General features: G+C 36.9%; 1 protein-coding gene across 2 annotated transcripts in view; it reads left to right on the top strand.

Annotated features, from left to right (window-relative positions):
• The window catches only part of KLHL15 (kelch like family member 15), a 34,282-nt gene extending 21,036 nt beyond the window's left edge, over positions 1–13,246 (top strand). For both annotated transcript variants that reach the window (XM_070603436.1, XM_070603437.1), the window contains exon 4: positions 7,941–13,246. In XM_070603436.1, the coding sequence (XP_070459537.1) occupies positions 7,941–9,050 (1,110 nt within the window). In that variant the 3' untranslated portion in view covers positions 9,051–13,246. The remainder of the gene's footprint in view (positions 1–7,940) is intronic.
• Positions 13,247–14,485: the final 1,239 nt, after the last annotated feature.

Here is a 14,485-nt window from a genome sequence, read left to right as displayed (position 1 = left end):
GGCTTGCACACATATTTAATTTCTTGTGGTGCTCTATTACTATTGGAAGGAAATTAGACTTTCTAAGCACATTTTGGAATTAAGTATTTTTCACTCTGGAAAAGTTGAAGAGATATAGGACTAACCAAATTGTGCTGAAGCTCTCATTAGAATATTGTCCTAAGGGGTCCTCTCCCTCACCCCCATTTACCCTGGTCACTTAACTTCTGAAATTCTGTTCAATACTTTAGACTCTTGCCTGCTTGGAGAAGAGAGATGGGTGAATCCTTATTAAAATTTGTCTTTACCATTTGGTATTTGACTGCAATTATAGTATTACTGAGAGGATTTGTGCTTAGCAGGAACTGAGTTTTTATAGCCTTATCCCTGGTCATTAACTTAGTTTTTCAGGGCAGAGGGATTAATTAAAGGCATTTTGCACCTAGCTTTTTTGTGACGATTTTGTTTCACATAAATCAATATAAGCTTCAGTTCTGAGCATGATTTTATAAATAGGCTTCTCATACCAGTGTAGATGCTTTTGCAATACAACATATGAAGACTGCTCCATGTTTTACTGAATATCAAAATTATATCAAATGTAGCTGTGGTTCCCAGAGATATAATTTTGTTTTAGCACTAAAGCCCCATGATAGTAACTACTTTGTTTCTGGATATTTCTTTTGAGAAGATTGGGTCATGGAGAAGGGATGATAAAACTGACAGCTGGGACTCAGACTCCTTCCGCATGACACCTTATACTCATCATTCTGAAAATTAGGTTAGCATTTTGGATATAGGAAGGGCCAGAGAGATGTCTGTTCATGCAACTAACTCATTTTACAAGGGGAAAATGTCTAAATTGAAGGGTTGCCTGTGGTCACACAGTGACTTGGGGACGGTGTCAAGCTTAAGACCTAGGATCTTGAGTTTAGGGATTATAACAGCCCCAGTGCTCCCCACCCCCTGATAGATAAAGCAATAAAAGGCATTTTGTTTCTTTGGTTTAGTGTATTGGACATTTAAAAAATCATTTGAAAGGTGAAACAGCTGATAATATCTTAAATTGGCTGAAAGCCTAAAATAATTTTAGACTGTAGCCAGTTTTAGTAGACTTAAAATTGCAGATTTTTAATCAAATAAGGGTAGCAAGCTCTATGGAAATGTCTGTTTTAATTATATTGCCAGTTCTATTTTAATTCTCTCAAAATTAAGAGTGGTATATACAAATTACCTTTAAAAGTTAGAAATTTAATAAATGCATTATGTAGTAACATTTTGACAGTAAAGGGAGAAACATGGAATTTTTGCCCAGTGATAATGGCTCACTATTTCTTTGACTTAATATATATTTACAGGGACCACATTCAAAATTAATAATTTCTCACATTTTCTCCTTTAACTACATGCACATGTGCACACACAATTAAACTAAAAGATTAGAGGAGATAGCTAATTTAAAATTTGCAGATCACTGTTTTGAAGAGGTAGTATATACTTTCATTTTGTATTCAGAATAAGACAAAATGCTTTTCATAGTATAATTTTTTTCAGTATCAAAACAAGAAAAGGGATAATGAATATATTCTTTCCAAGTTTTAAAACAAGAATGCTTTTTTATGAAAGGATAAGGAAAGTAGTTCAGAACATGAAAGACATGTCATTCTTTCCATATCTTTTGAGAGCACCTGATACATAAACTGTTACATGAGGAGTGGATGATGGAAGAAATGCTTTCCCTATGAAAAGATGAGCCACACATTTCTTTTTGGATAGCTCCCTTCATTAATGCATTTTAAATGATTTCATTCACATAGAAGGTTTCAGCCCTATGCTTTTTGTTTTAAAGCAGAGTATATCTTTAATTATTTTGTCCGGGATTGTCAGAGAGGCTTTAATTCCCCATTTCTATAATGAAAGAAGAAACTAGTTATGCTGATTGGTATTGTGTGGTTTTAGAGGAAGATTACAACAGTTAAGTAGCTCTGGGACAAGGGCAAGGTAGATCTAGGACTAGCCTTGGCAGAGAGAAGTAGAAGCTAAATTTCTTCAGTTAGAAGATCTTTTATGGCATAGCCAACTGTCTTAAAAAGGCACAACTTCCATTTTGGGGGGCTTAGAGGTAGAACAAATTGGATAAAGAGATGTCGCTTTGATTTGGACTTTAACATAGAGTTGAAGTGACTCCTGTAAACTCTGGAACGCAGGTTTCAAAGGAGCACAATAGAATGAATGGAGAAGAGAACAAGGGGACCAGAAGATTGGGTGTAATACAAAAGACAGGAAAATGACTCTAAGAAGCAGTTAGGCTGGCCCAGCTTGATGGGATCTGCAAGAGCCTGGGGTTGGCAGGTGGAGGGCTGTTACAGGCTGTTCTGCCTTGCCCTGGTGTGACGCTGGAATCCCTCTCCAGCCCTCCTGATGGTTGGTCATACCTGGACTACCTCCAATGGCAGGATGCTCACTGACTCCAGAGAGAGTCCCTGACTTTGGGAAAATAGGTACCCATACTCTTTTTACTGTAGTCCCTTGTAAAAAAGCCAAATACAGACTTCTATAGAACCTAAAAAGGGCAAGTTTCCAAAAAGCTCACTGGTAACCATGTGTTGTATGCATATATTTTGTCCTGCATATACTGTTGACTGTGTAAAACAGTCCATTTTTATTTTTTGAGAATATTATATATACTGTTCTGCAGTTTTTGTTACTTGACATTTTGAATGTCTGTGTTAGTGCATATGGATTAGCCTCATTCTTTTTAATGACTGCATATGGTATATACCAGAGTTTATTCAACCAATGTCGTATTGATAGATAATTTGAGTTGTTCCCAGTTTTTGTGCTCTTACAAATAATAATGCAGTGAACATCCATTATCTTGACAGGTTATAATTTTTTCCTTATATTGGCCTAAAAGCTTCCTCCTAACCTCTACTTATTGGTCCTGAAAACAGTTGCCGTCTTTCTCCTGAGTCTTCTCTTGGATTGAAATATCCCTCATCTGTTTGACCACTCTTTCTATGATTGGATCCCTTCGCTGTCTCCCCGACATGGTCCACTTTGTCCATGTCTAAAGTGTAGTGATGAAACTGAACACTGTCTTGGTTATGGTTTCACCCAAATGGAGAGGGTGGCATTGTCTATTCTTTTAATTCTGTCCACAATTTTCTTAGCTCTTCAGGCTGTCATATCACATTGTTAGTTCATATTGAGGATGGAATCAGTTAAAGCTTTACATTGGGAGTTCCTGGATCTCCGGAGCATCTGATAAAAGCTGTGGATTTCCCACCTCTTCACCCTACCTCTAAAATGCATTAACACAGTCATTGCTGCAATTTCAGCTGGTTCACGGGTCCTCAGTGTTTCTCTTTTCTTTATGATTAGACTTTGTTGATTACTTTGAGGAAATCATATATATGTTCTCTCATTCTCTATCAGTGCTGTTACATCATCAAAAATGAAACCAGAAACGGTCAGTCTTGGCATTATTTGATGAGTCCATGCTTCCTTCTAGTGTGTAGCACTTTCTTATTTGCAAGTGCTGTTTTTTGACAATCCAGGATCAGCCTCAAGCTAACCAGTCTGTAGTTCAGAAATCTGTCTGGCTTCTAATCCTCTCCCATTCTTCACGATTCCATACAGGTTACAGAAAGCAATTAAGCAGCCTTATCTGTGAAGCCTCTCAGGATCCCAGGATGTGATTTGTGGGATCGAATGACTTGAACTTGGTGAAAATATCTAGCTGGTTTTTCTTTTTTTCTCAGCCATCTTGGATTTAAGTTTCTTCTTAGTCATTGTATTTGATCTTCAGATTGGAAAGGATAAAACATTCTTGGCCGAGAATGGAAATAAACAGGAGTAAGGCTGTTTCTCTTTGTCTTTGTTACTATTACATTAACCACCCCATCCAGGGGAGGCTTCACTTTTTCCTCTACTTTTTACTTTAACCTCTAAAATTTATTCAATATCTAGCACTTTGTAAAGTCACAGTTCATCCTGAGGCTTTAGCCTTGTTCAGAATATTCTTACAGCTCCATTTCACTCTTTATAATACTTGTTTTATGTGCCTGTTTTTTACCATCTGTTATAAATGGTTTTTTAACATCTGAATTCCAGAAAACTCTCTGTGCAGCACATCAGATTTTTTAGATACTTTTCCCTTTTTTCCCCTCCTCAGTGTGTTTTGCAATTATGCAGTCAGCATTATGCCTTTGAGAGCCTCCAAGCCTTCTCGAGCTTCTTTACACAGTTTCTGATCTTGGAATTGATCCTAATTTTCCTTTGAAAAACTTGAAATCTGCCTATCCAATATGTGCAGCCTTCCCCTTCCTTTCTTTCTTGATCTCCAAACAACACGGCTGCTTTCTCTAAAGCTTCCTCCTCCTTGCATGTTCCCACTCATGTTTTACTGGTGAAGATTAGTCCAAAGTAACAGTTTCTCTCATTTCTCCTCTACTTTCTGAAAGACAATTTTTATACAGACCGAAAGCACATCATCAGATGCATTGACTTAAGCTGAGTGACGCTTCCACAGATGTCCCCTGGTCAGTAATAATAGCTAACAGCTATATTTTGTACACTGCCACATGACAGGCACCATATAAGTCCTTTTCAGGTGGCTCCTCTTGCTTGTCTCCTCCCTTCGGGTTAGGAGGTGTAGGTGCTGTTGTTATGTCAACAATACAGATGAGGAAACAGGCTTAAGGATGTTGAGTTATTTGCCCAAGATTGCACAGCTTGTGAGTACCAAAGTTGGATATTTCCTAAATCAGATTCTTAATCACCGTACTGGGCTGCTTGACATGGTGCTTAATTACTATGCTGGACAAGATTCTAGTACTTCAAAACCTGTGTAGCTCTCAGACCACTGGCTGTGCACAGTAGGCACTTAAATATTTAATTTGAGGTTTATGTTTCTTGTTGATTTCCAGAGTATTGCCTTTTAGCTCTTACAAATCAATAAGAAAAAGATGAGAAAAATGGGTGAGGCACACTATTAGGCAATTCATAGAAGAAATGAATGGAAAATGAAAAGATGCTCATTTTTACTAATCAAATATGTTTTTGATGGTTTTAGGAGACCCATTTTTTTAAATGGCAAGGCTCTTTCTGTTTATGAATAATGATACATGAAAAACAAAGAAAGCAAAAATATTTGAAATTCCAGAGATAATCACTATTAACACAACAAACATACACAAATTTTTTTTTTAAAGGTTGGCACCTGAGCTGACATCCGTTGCCAATCTTTTTTTTTCTTTTCTTCTTCTCCTCCCCAAAGCCCCCCCAGTACATAGTTGTATATTCTAGTTGTAGGTCCTTCTAGTTATGCTATGTGGGATGCCGCCTCAGCGTGGCTTGATGAGCGGTGCTAGGTCCATGCCCACGATCCAAACCAGTGAAACCCTGGGCCCCCGAAGCGCAGCGCATGAACTTAACCACTTGGCCACGGGGTCGGCCCCCACAAAATCTTATTTAATTGAGATATCAGAGTACTGTTGGTTTTTAAAAACTGAATACATTGTGAACATCACTCCATGTTAATAAATACTCAATGATATGATCCTTAATGGCTGTATAGTATTCAACTGTTTCTCATAAGAGATTGAAGCTCAGTTTGTTTCCTTTGTTCTTTTTTTTTTTTTTTTTTTGAGGAAGATTAGCCCTGAGCTAACATCTGCCGCCAATCCTCCTCTTTTTGCTGAGGAAGACTGGCCCTGAGCTAACATCCGTGCCCATCTTCCTCTACTTTCTATGTGGGACACCTACCACAGCATGGCTTGCCAAGTGGTGCCATGTCCGCACCCGGGATCCAAACTGGCGAACCCCAGGCTGCTGAAGTGGAATGTGCGAACTTAACTGCTGCGCCACTGGGCCAGCCCCTCCTTTGTTCTTTAACTTTTTATATGTGAAGTAAAAGTGGTAAAGGATAAGACCTCAGATCTTATATATTTTTTGTTGTATTATTATTCTCTTTATTGAAATTACTTATTTACCATTACTCATTTTTGCTATGGTTTCTTCCACAGTTACTATTTTGCTAGGAAGAACTGCATTGGATGCCCAGTCACTGTGATTCATATGATTGATTCTTTGTATTAAGGATAATTATACTATCTTTTCTTTGAGAGGGGTCATTAGGCTAATTCGTTGAACATGTTAAGTGTTTTAATAAATGAGTATGTCATTTAAAGAGTTTTCTAAAGAGTAATGGAAGCTGTGTTGAAACATACTGGAAATTGATTGAGCTTTGGAGCAAGACTGTCCTGGTTCAAGGTTCAGATCCCAGCTCTACTAGATTTAGTTATGTAAACAAGTTGGGCAAGTCACTTAACATTCTAAGCCTCAGGTTTCTCATCAGGGAAACAGGGATGGTTATGGCTCTCTCACCGGAGGAATAATTTAACATGAGATGTTACACGTAAAGCACACAATGTAGTAATGTCAACTTTCTCTCTTTTATGCAGTTGGACAAGGAATTCTCAACCTTTTTTGTGCTGTTTACCCCTTTGCTAGTCTGGCAAAACGCATGGAAGGACGCTTTCTCAGAATAATGGTTTTAAATGCATAAAAAAAAACACTTGGGATTACAAAGGAAACCAATTATATTGAAATACAGTTATCAGAATACTTCCAGAAAACAAATTTATGGTGCTTTCTGTTTCAGATAGTTTTTTTGGACTAAGATGGGGAGTGAATGAGAAAGATAGGAAGGAGGGAAGAAAGAAGAGGAGAGAAAGGAAAGAAAGCTCATTGATATATATACCTGGTTTTGACTCCCTCCTAAGCTGTCACCCCAGATTTACAACGGGCTCCTAGACATTTCCACCTCAGCATCCTACCAGCAATTCAGATTCATCACCAGTGATGTTGGATGCCTTTCCTAAGCAAGCTTCCCTGTTTCCCTCATTAACACCACTCTCCCTGTTACCTCAAGTCTAGATCCTCAGATCACATTGGAGTTCTCACTTTTTCACCCTCTCCCTACTTCAAGTCAGTCATGCTCCTCTGTCGATTTTATCTCTACAGTATCTAATTCTACTATCCAAATGTAAGACCCTCTTTTCTCATCCTTGTCATTACAATACAGGCTTTTTCTGCTTGGTCTCCAACTTCCTACCTCTTCACAAAGTATCCCTTGAGTGTTTCAGGCCAGTTTGATATCTTCTGTATCTCAAGTTCTACAGCATTCACAGATGTGCTGTACAGCGTCGGACCTAATTGTCAGCTGCCTCATTTACTTATTGGTAAACGCGTATTTGCTTTCATGTCTCCAGATATAATCTAAGTTCTTTGACGAAATGGACCACATCTTATACTTTTCTTTTCTCCCCAAGGCACTTAGCACAATTCTTAAAGGTGCTTCCGAACATCTCAGTAATCATCATAATTAAGTAGTTCCAGCTCCAAAAACAAAAAGGAAAAAAATTGACCTTTTCTTGTCAACTGAAGTTGATGATATCAGACCAAGTCTTTATGTCAAAAACCTACTGATAATTTTGTGGACATCTAAATTTTTACTAACTCACTAACTTAATTCCCCAAACTATTCAGTCATGGTTATTCTTACAGCGTTCCTTGTGGTTAAGAAAACCATGGCCACGGTTTCCTCTACTGTCAAACCTGCATTCGTCCTCATAGCCACCACTTGTAGCCCAGGGCCTGATTTATAATAGGTGATTAATACATTTGTTAGAGGAATTTAGCTTGTGCCTGGAAAATAACTTGTTTACTTTAAAAAGCCTGGGAATGTGCATAGATTATTACAAATACAAATTACAAAAACAAATATAATAAAAGCTTTGTAAAAAAAATAAATAGGAAGTATGTGATCTTAACAGTAAGAGCAGTTTTAGCAAAGTAAGCCTAAAATCATACGCGAGTCATCTTAGTGGGCTTTGGTACTTTGTTTGCCATTGATGTTCTTTCTTTTGGTTAAATCCTTTTACTTGTATTCTTAGGTTAAGACATCAGAATTTTATAGATACTCCCGACAGCTGCGCTATGAAGTTGAACAAGCATTGAATTACTTTCAGAACATTCACCAGCAGCCTTTGTTGGACACGAAATCAAGCCGCATCCGCTCTGCCAAACCCCAAACTACAGTATTCCGAGGAATGATTGGACATAGCATGGTTAACAGTAAAATACTTCTCTTAAAGAAACCAAGAGTCTGGTGGGAACTGGAGGGCCCACAAGTACCTCTGCGCCCGGACTGCCTTGCTATTGTCAATAACTTTGTGTTCTTGTTGGGCGGGGAAGAACTGGGCCCTGATGGTGAATTCCATGCTTCTTCCAAAGTGTTCAGGTATGACCCGAGACAAAACTCTTGGCTCCGGATGGCAGACATGTCCGTCCCACGTTCAGAATTTGCAGTTGGTGTTATTGGGAAGTTTATTTACGCTGTAGCAGGCAGAACCAGAGATGAGACTTTCTATTCAACAGAGAGATATGACATCACCAATGATAAATGGGAATTTGTGGATCCTTACCCAGTTAACAAATACGGACATGAGGGCACAGTGCTCAATAACAAGTTGTTTATCACCGGTGGAATCACCTCATCTTCCACCTCCAAACAAGTATGCGTGTTTGACCCCAGTAAAGAAGGGACCATAGAACAACGGACCAGGAGAACTCAAGTAGTTACCAACTGTTGGGAGAATAAGAGCAAAATGAATTACGCAAGATGCTTTCACAAGATGATTTCTTACAACGGCAAGCTTTATGTCTTCGGTGGTGTCTGTGTGATCTTGAGGGCCTCTTTTGAATCTCAGGGATGCCCTTCCACAGAAGTGTACAACCCAGAGACTGACCAGTGGACCATCTTGGCATCCATGCCAATTGGTAGAAGTGGCCATGGTGTGACTGTGCTGGACAAACAAATAATGGTTCTGGGAGGCCTTTGCTACAACGGTCATTACAGCGATTCCATTCTCACTTTTGATCCGGAAGAAAACAAGTGGAAGGAAGATGAGTACCCGAGGATGCCCTGCAAGCTGGATGGTTTACAAGTATGCAACCTGCATTTTCCGGAATATATACTGGATGAGGTCAGACGTTGCAACTAATGACATCTTTCTCCCTTAAAAAAAGCCAAACAAAAAATTTGTTTGTGACAAAGTAATTAATTAAAAAACATAAAGAAAAACCTCACCAGTTTTACTATCAAAGCCATTGGTCTAATATCGTAAAGATTTTTTCATTCTGTGCTAGCATCCTTGTTTTTCTTTTTAGTGGCCTCAAACTCATGCAATAAGTTAATTCTAAGCACTAGCTCTTGAAACTACTTCCAGAAGCAGTTTAATAGAATGATCCACTTATCTGGGAAGTTGATTTTATGCTTTAAACATTTCTTTCAGATGTCAGCATAGGAGTCATGCATCTTCTAAGAGAAGACCTGATAAGTGTCACTGGATGTAATTTCAGTTCCTATCTCTATCTGAAATCTTTTTGAACATTTATTTCAGTGTACTTCAGTCTGTTAGACCTTTTGGTTTTATTCTTTAAGTTTAAAACTCTTGACTTTTTTGCATGGCTTTTTGCTGAAAATGCAAAAATATAAATTTTCTACAAAATTAACTTTTTTATATTCAAAACACTATTTCTAAGCTGCCTTCTCTTATCTGCATTGTGTTAGTGAAAGCATATCCATACTTGCATACATCTTATGAATATATAAGGCACATCCTCTTTTATGTGTGATTAGGATTCTATATTTTTAAGCTAGTGCACTTGCACACACGGTTTGCCATACTTGTTGAATTTTAGATGTAATGTCTTTTCATGTATTAACATTTTTAGAAAGTTAAAATAACTGGAGTCCTCATTTGGTATCAAAGTAGCCTGTCTTCAGTCCATACTGATTCAGTAATATTTGAACTCCTTTTATTCCTGAAACAGGTATGGACTTATGAAAACTAACATTTTATATTTTATTTTCAAAAGTAAACGTTAGTGTTCCTTATCAATGTATGTCTTCTTTTTGAAACTGTTTCCTTTGCAGTCTGTTTAATGTTGCCCTGTTTTTAGTGAGGATCGGAGTGGTATATGCCAAGCCCTGGCCCTGCAGCGTGCAAGCACTTTTACAGAGAATTTAGGTAATACCAGACTCCTAAATAAAGGCCCTTAAAAGTAAGTGCAACTCCCATTCTTTACATTCAATAAGGCTGCTGCGTCTCTTGTTGAATGGAAAGTAGCAACTTGTGGAAAATTCAAGCTCAGTTTTGACTTAGAGGTAAGGAATAGAATTATAATCTTACCGGTCATATCTACTCGTTTAGTTAGTACAAAATACGTGGCGGCACTGGGGATATAAGCCCTCAGCTTTTGTTTTATTTACTGAAAGCTACTAGCATGAAGGATACTAACTTCAAAGTTCAGAATGGATCAAGAAAAGCTGTTTAAAAGCATTTATAGTAAGTGTTTTAGGATTAGCCGCACCTGTCAACTCTTTAAACTCGAAGGAAAAACAGATAGTTGACAAAATTAAGCAAGAATAACCAGGGAGTGGATCATTCAAATTGATGCCATTTTCTCCTGAGTAGAGTCTATATCTGATAAAGACTAGATCTATACTGGCAAAACTTGCCAGGTCTTAGGATATTGGTGCAATATTGCAATGCCTTCTATATGGCTGTTGTATAAATTTTCTAGTTTCACTTTTTTTTTTTTTTTTTGCTGCTGCCACCACTGAACATAAAATGGAAGAGTGAAGTCATGGAAATGTGAAGACTTTTGCTTTGGTTTTTTTACAATTAAATTAGATAACTATGAAAAAAAGCCTGATTTTAAAACTCCAAAACTGGAGGCATTTGCGTTTAAGAAACAGTCAGGCACACAAGTAGTTTTTGAAAAAGAAAAACATTGGCATTGGTTTTAGAAATCAAGTTAGTAATATTCTTTTGTATATGAGACTTAAATTTTTATTAAATGGTCCTGTCATTTACTTTCAGTTTCTAAAAATGAAATTCAGTGTCTTTGTTTCCCATGGTAATATGGGTAAAAATCTTTTTTTACATTTTAAAAATCATTTTTAATCATTTTACTTTTGAAAACTAGAAATTAGATTAGCTGTTTAATTTTTTTCTAATATATTAGTTTGTTTAGTGTTTTGTATGTGTGCTGTCTTGCTTTAAAGAAAATAACAATAACGTCTTCATTATTTTCCTTGTTGTCTTTTGCTGGAAAAGACCGAGACAGGGTACCCCATCAGGCTTTTACACTCCAGTGGTGGTTCTCTTTAATTGCTTAGGTATGACTTCATAGCCCTAATTGCGGTAAGATCTGGGCAAAAAAAAATGAGTATTCTTGGTCCTCCATTCTAAAGACACAAGGCCAAGGTCAAAGTTCATGTTTTGGAAAATTTGTGAAATCTTGAACTAACTCTGGGTTCAGCTTCACACGTAAGTCATGTCTGACCTGATGTTAGCTGTAATCAGTTTTGAGCTTTAAGAATAGTTGCTGTTGCTTGGGTTCTGAATGTATGAGGAAACTTTTCTGTTTATATGTAGTGCTAACTTAGGTAAAGTCCATGATTAACTTACATTCCCTTTTAAAATTATGGTTTAATTGCTGAAAGAGATTTATTTTTGTTATACTAAACTATGGAAAATTTTTTCATAGAATTTTTTTCAAGTTTATTTTTTGCGTGCTTCATTTGGAACCATTTTTGTTTATATACATTGTATGTGCTCAAAATAGTAGTTTTTTTAAAAATTCAGTAAGAGATTTGAAACTATTGAGTGTAACTGTTGTGATCTTTGTGTGTTAATTTTCACTTTACATTTTGAATGCCAGACTTTACAAAAATAGCTGATCTTCATTAATTGCATCTTAGAAACATTTGTTCTCTTCTGTGTCTTTGACCTTCTAAGTTTTGATGTTAATTTGCTTAAAGAAAATCCTTGCACTACAACCTTTTCATAAAATTCAAGATTCTCACATTGAAAGTTTTGTATTGGAAGAAATACTACTGGTTTTCAAAAAGCAAAGCTTAATTAATCAAATTCTTAGCTTTTCTTGAGACAGCTTTCTGTGTCCTCATTGCTCTGCTCTGTGTGTTACTATCATTTGTGAAATATTGACTGAGCCCTTCACTTATCTTTTCTAAAGCAGCACCTTTGGACACCTCATTCTGGGAAGCCTGCTCGAGTCATAGTAAAGGACACACACATTTGTGTGGGGAGAAGTGGTAAAAATGGAGAGTTTTGTCTTAATTACATGAAACTAAGCTTTAAAATATTTTATAACAAATTATTTGAGCTGCATAATCTAAACATGTCAAACGTTCAGTGGGACTATTTTTATATATGTATATGTGGTTGTAGGTCATAACATTTCAGTTTATAATATAAATCGTTATTTCAGTTTATAAGCTATCTCAGAAAAGACTAGCTCTTTTGAGAATACATAATTTAAAGTTTTAGACTGAAGTAAAACACAACATAGATAATAGTGTAAATTAGGTATAATTGAGGGCTATATGGCAGTAAAACTGCTAGTGCCATTTTCCTTGTTTGCCTATTATACAATTTTGGGGTTTTTTTGGGGGTTTTTTTTGTACTCTGACCATTTTTAGGGATCATACGTTTGTTCAGTTGGAGTAGAGTTGGTTTGGGAATAAATATCTTCTAAAAAGAGATTTATCTTAAAAATGAAAATCCTGAAAAATTAGTTTATTGAGAGTTTATAAAGTCAAATATTCAATAGACATAGACTGGAATAGGTAAACTCATGGAAGTCATATCCTTTCAGTATACAGTATAACTTCAATATTACACGAGTAACAGTGAGAGAATGCCATCAGCTTTGTTCCCCCTTAATATTCTTAGATTTTCTTTGTACATCTTTGGGAACAACTACATTAAAAATCTTATTAATCAGTATATCAGTAAGGATTAGGTGTTTGCTTTCTGAAGGAATGTTCCAGTGAGGTGATCGGAGAGGTTATTTTCTACCTAACTTGTATATGCCCTATACCTCTTGGGCATACTTTGTCTATAGAAAAATATTTTGACCTTTAGGTACATTTTGGGCCAGTAGTCAAATAATCCTAGGGCCGATTTAAAAATCTTAGAATAATTTAAGGTTTGCCTTTTATACCTGTTTTGAAAGCCTTTACATTTTTGTCAGGTAATTTTTCCCAAGCCGTGAATATAATCTATTCAAACATGTTTATGCTATCCATTCTGTTTTTAAATTGAAAAAAAAATGTTAAAAGTGTTTATGAAGAAAAGTTTAAATAAAATATTTTTAATCTTTAAAATATATTGCTTTATCTCTTATTATTTACTATCTTTATATAATCCATCACTTTCAAAGCCACTCATGACTTGATTAGCAGTATACATTTTGTTTTCCTGCACCATGCCAAGAAAGTGCCACAAAAATGTGATTTCTACCAATGCTTTCAGCCACAAATTCAAATGAGAGCATTAGAGTGAAATTATTTACACTTACATGCAATGGAAATTTTATAATGAAGCCAAGTAATTAAAGTTCCACTAACACAGAGTTTTGCAGAATGGAAATAGAGAATTGTGAAAATCATTTACAAGCCTCAAGCCTTAGTTTGGTGACTTTTAGATTTCCTTCCACATTTTGATTCACTGTTCTTAAATGCATTGCTGAAACTAGGAAATAGGCAGAAATGAACCTGCTACATCCCAAGCACTTGGATATACATGGGCACGTGTGTGCTGCCTTGAAAATGGACTCCAGAGAAACCTCAGCAGGACTCCCTAGGTCCTGGCCTCAAGCCACCTTTCCAGCCTCCTCCTCTCTGTCACTTCCTACACTCCATTCTGTCGTGATCTTTGTGTGTTAATTTCCAGCCTCAAATTACTTGCCTTTCCCCTTCCCTGCTTGCAAAATCCACTTATTCTGCAAAACCCAACTCAAATGCTCTCTCCTCCCCTCCTGAAACCTGTGTTCTCTCTTCCATTGAATTAATTGCCTCTTTTACACTCAACATATTTATAGCTCTTATTTCATCTGATTTTGCATAAAAGTGGGGTATAATTCTCCACAATTAGATCGTAGTCTCCTTAAATGAAAGCACCTTCTTTTATTCCTCTTTGCACCCTCATATCTAGCAGGCTACTTTTTGTACACCATAGGCACTGAGCTAAATGTTAATCGCAGCTCATGACAAATTCCATGAGTTACAGACAGATGCTGTAGGCATTCGGAAGAGGGAGATAGTACAGTTCCCCAGGGGTTTTGTCTCTGCTTGCTGCTCAGGCTACACGCTCCCTGCCCAATCTCATCCACACCTATGGCTTCACATACAAGTTTTATTCAGATACCTGTCAAATCAGTATTTCTCAAGTCCAGAGTTCCAACTATCTCCTGAACATCTCTCACATGCTATTGGAATTTCAAACTGAACAAGTGCAAACCTGAATACATTATCTCCTCCCCAAAAACCTGCCCCTTGTCCTGTATTCCTGGTATTACTGTGTCGTGCTACTATTGCCTGGGATTGTTCGAGTCAGAAAACTGG

Source organism: Equus przewalskii, chromosome X, assembly GCF_037783145.1.
Source record: "Equus przewalskii isolate Varuska chromosome X, EquPr2, whole genome shotgun sequence".
NCBI classification, from domain to species: domain Eukaryota; kingdom Metazoa; phylum Chordata; class Mammalia; order Perissodactyla; family Equidae; genus Equus; species Equus przewalskii.
This window is presented reverse-complemented; position numbering and strand designations above follow the sequence as displayed.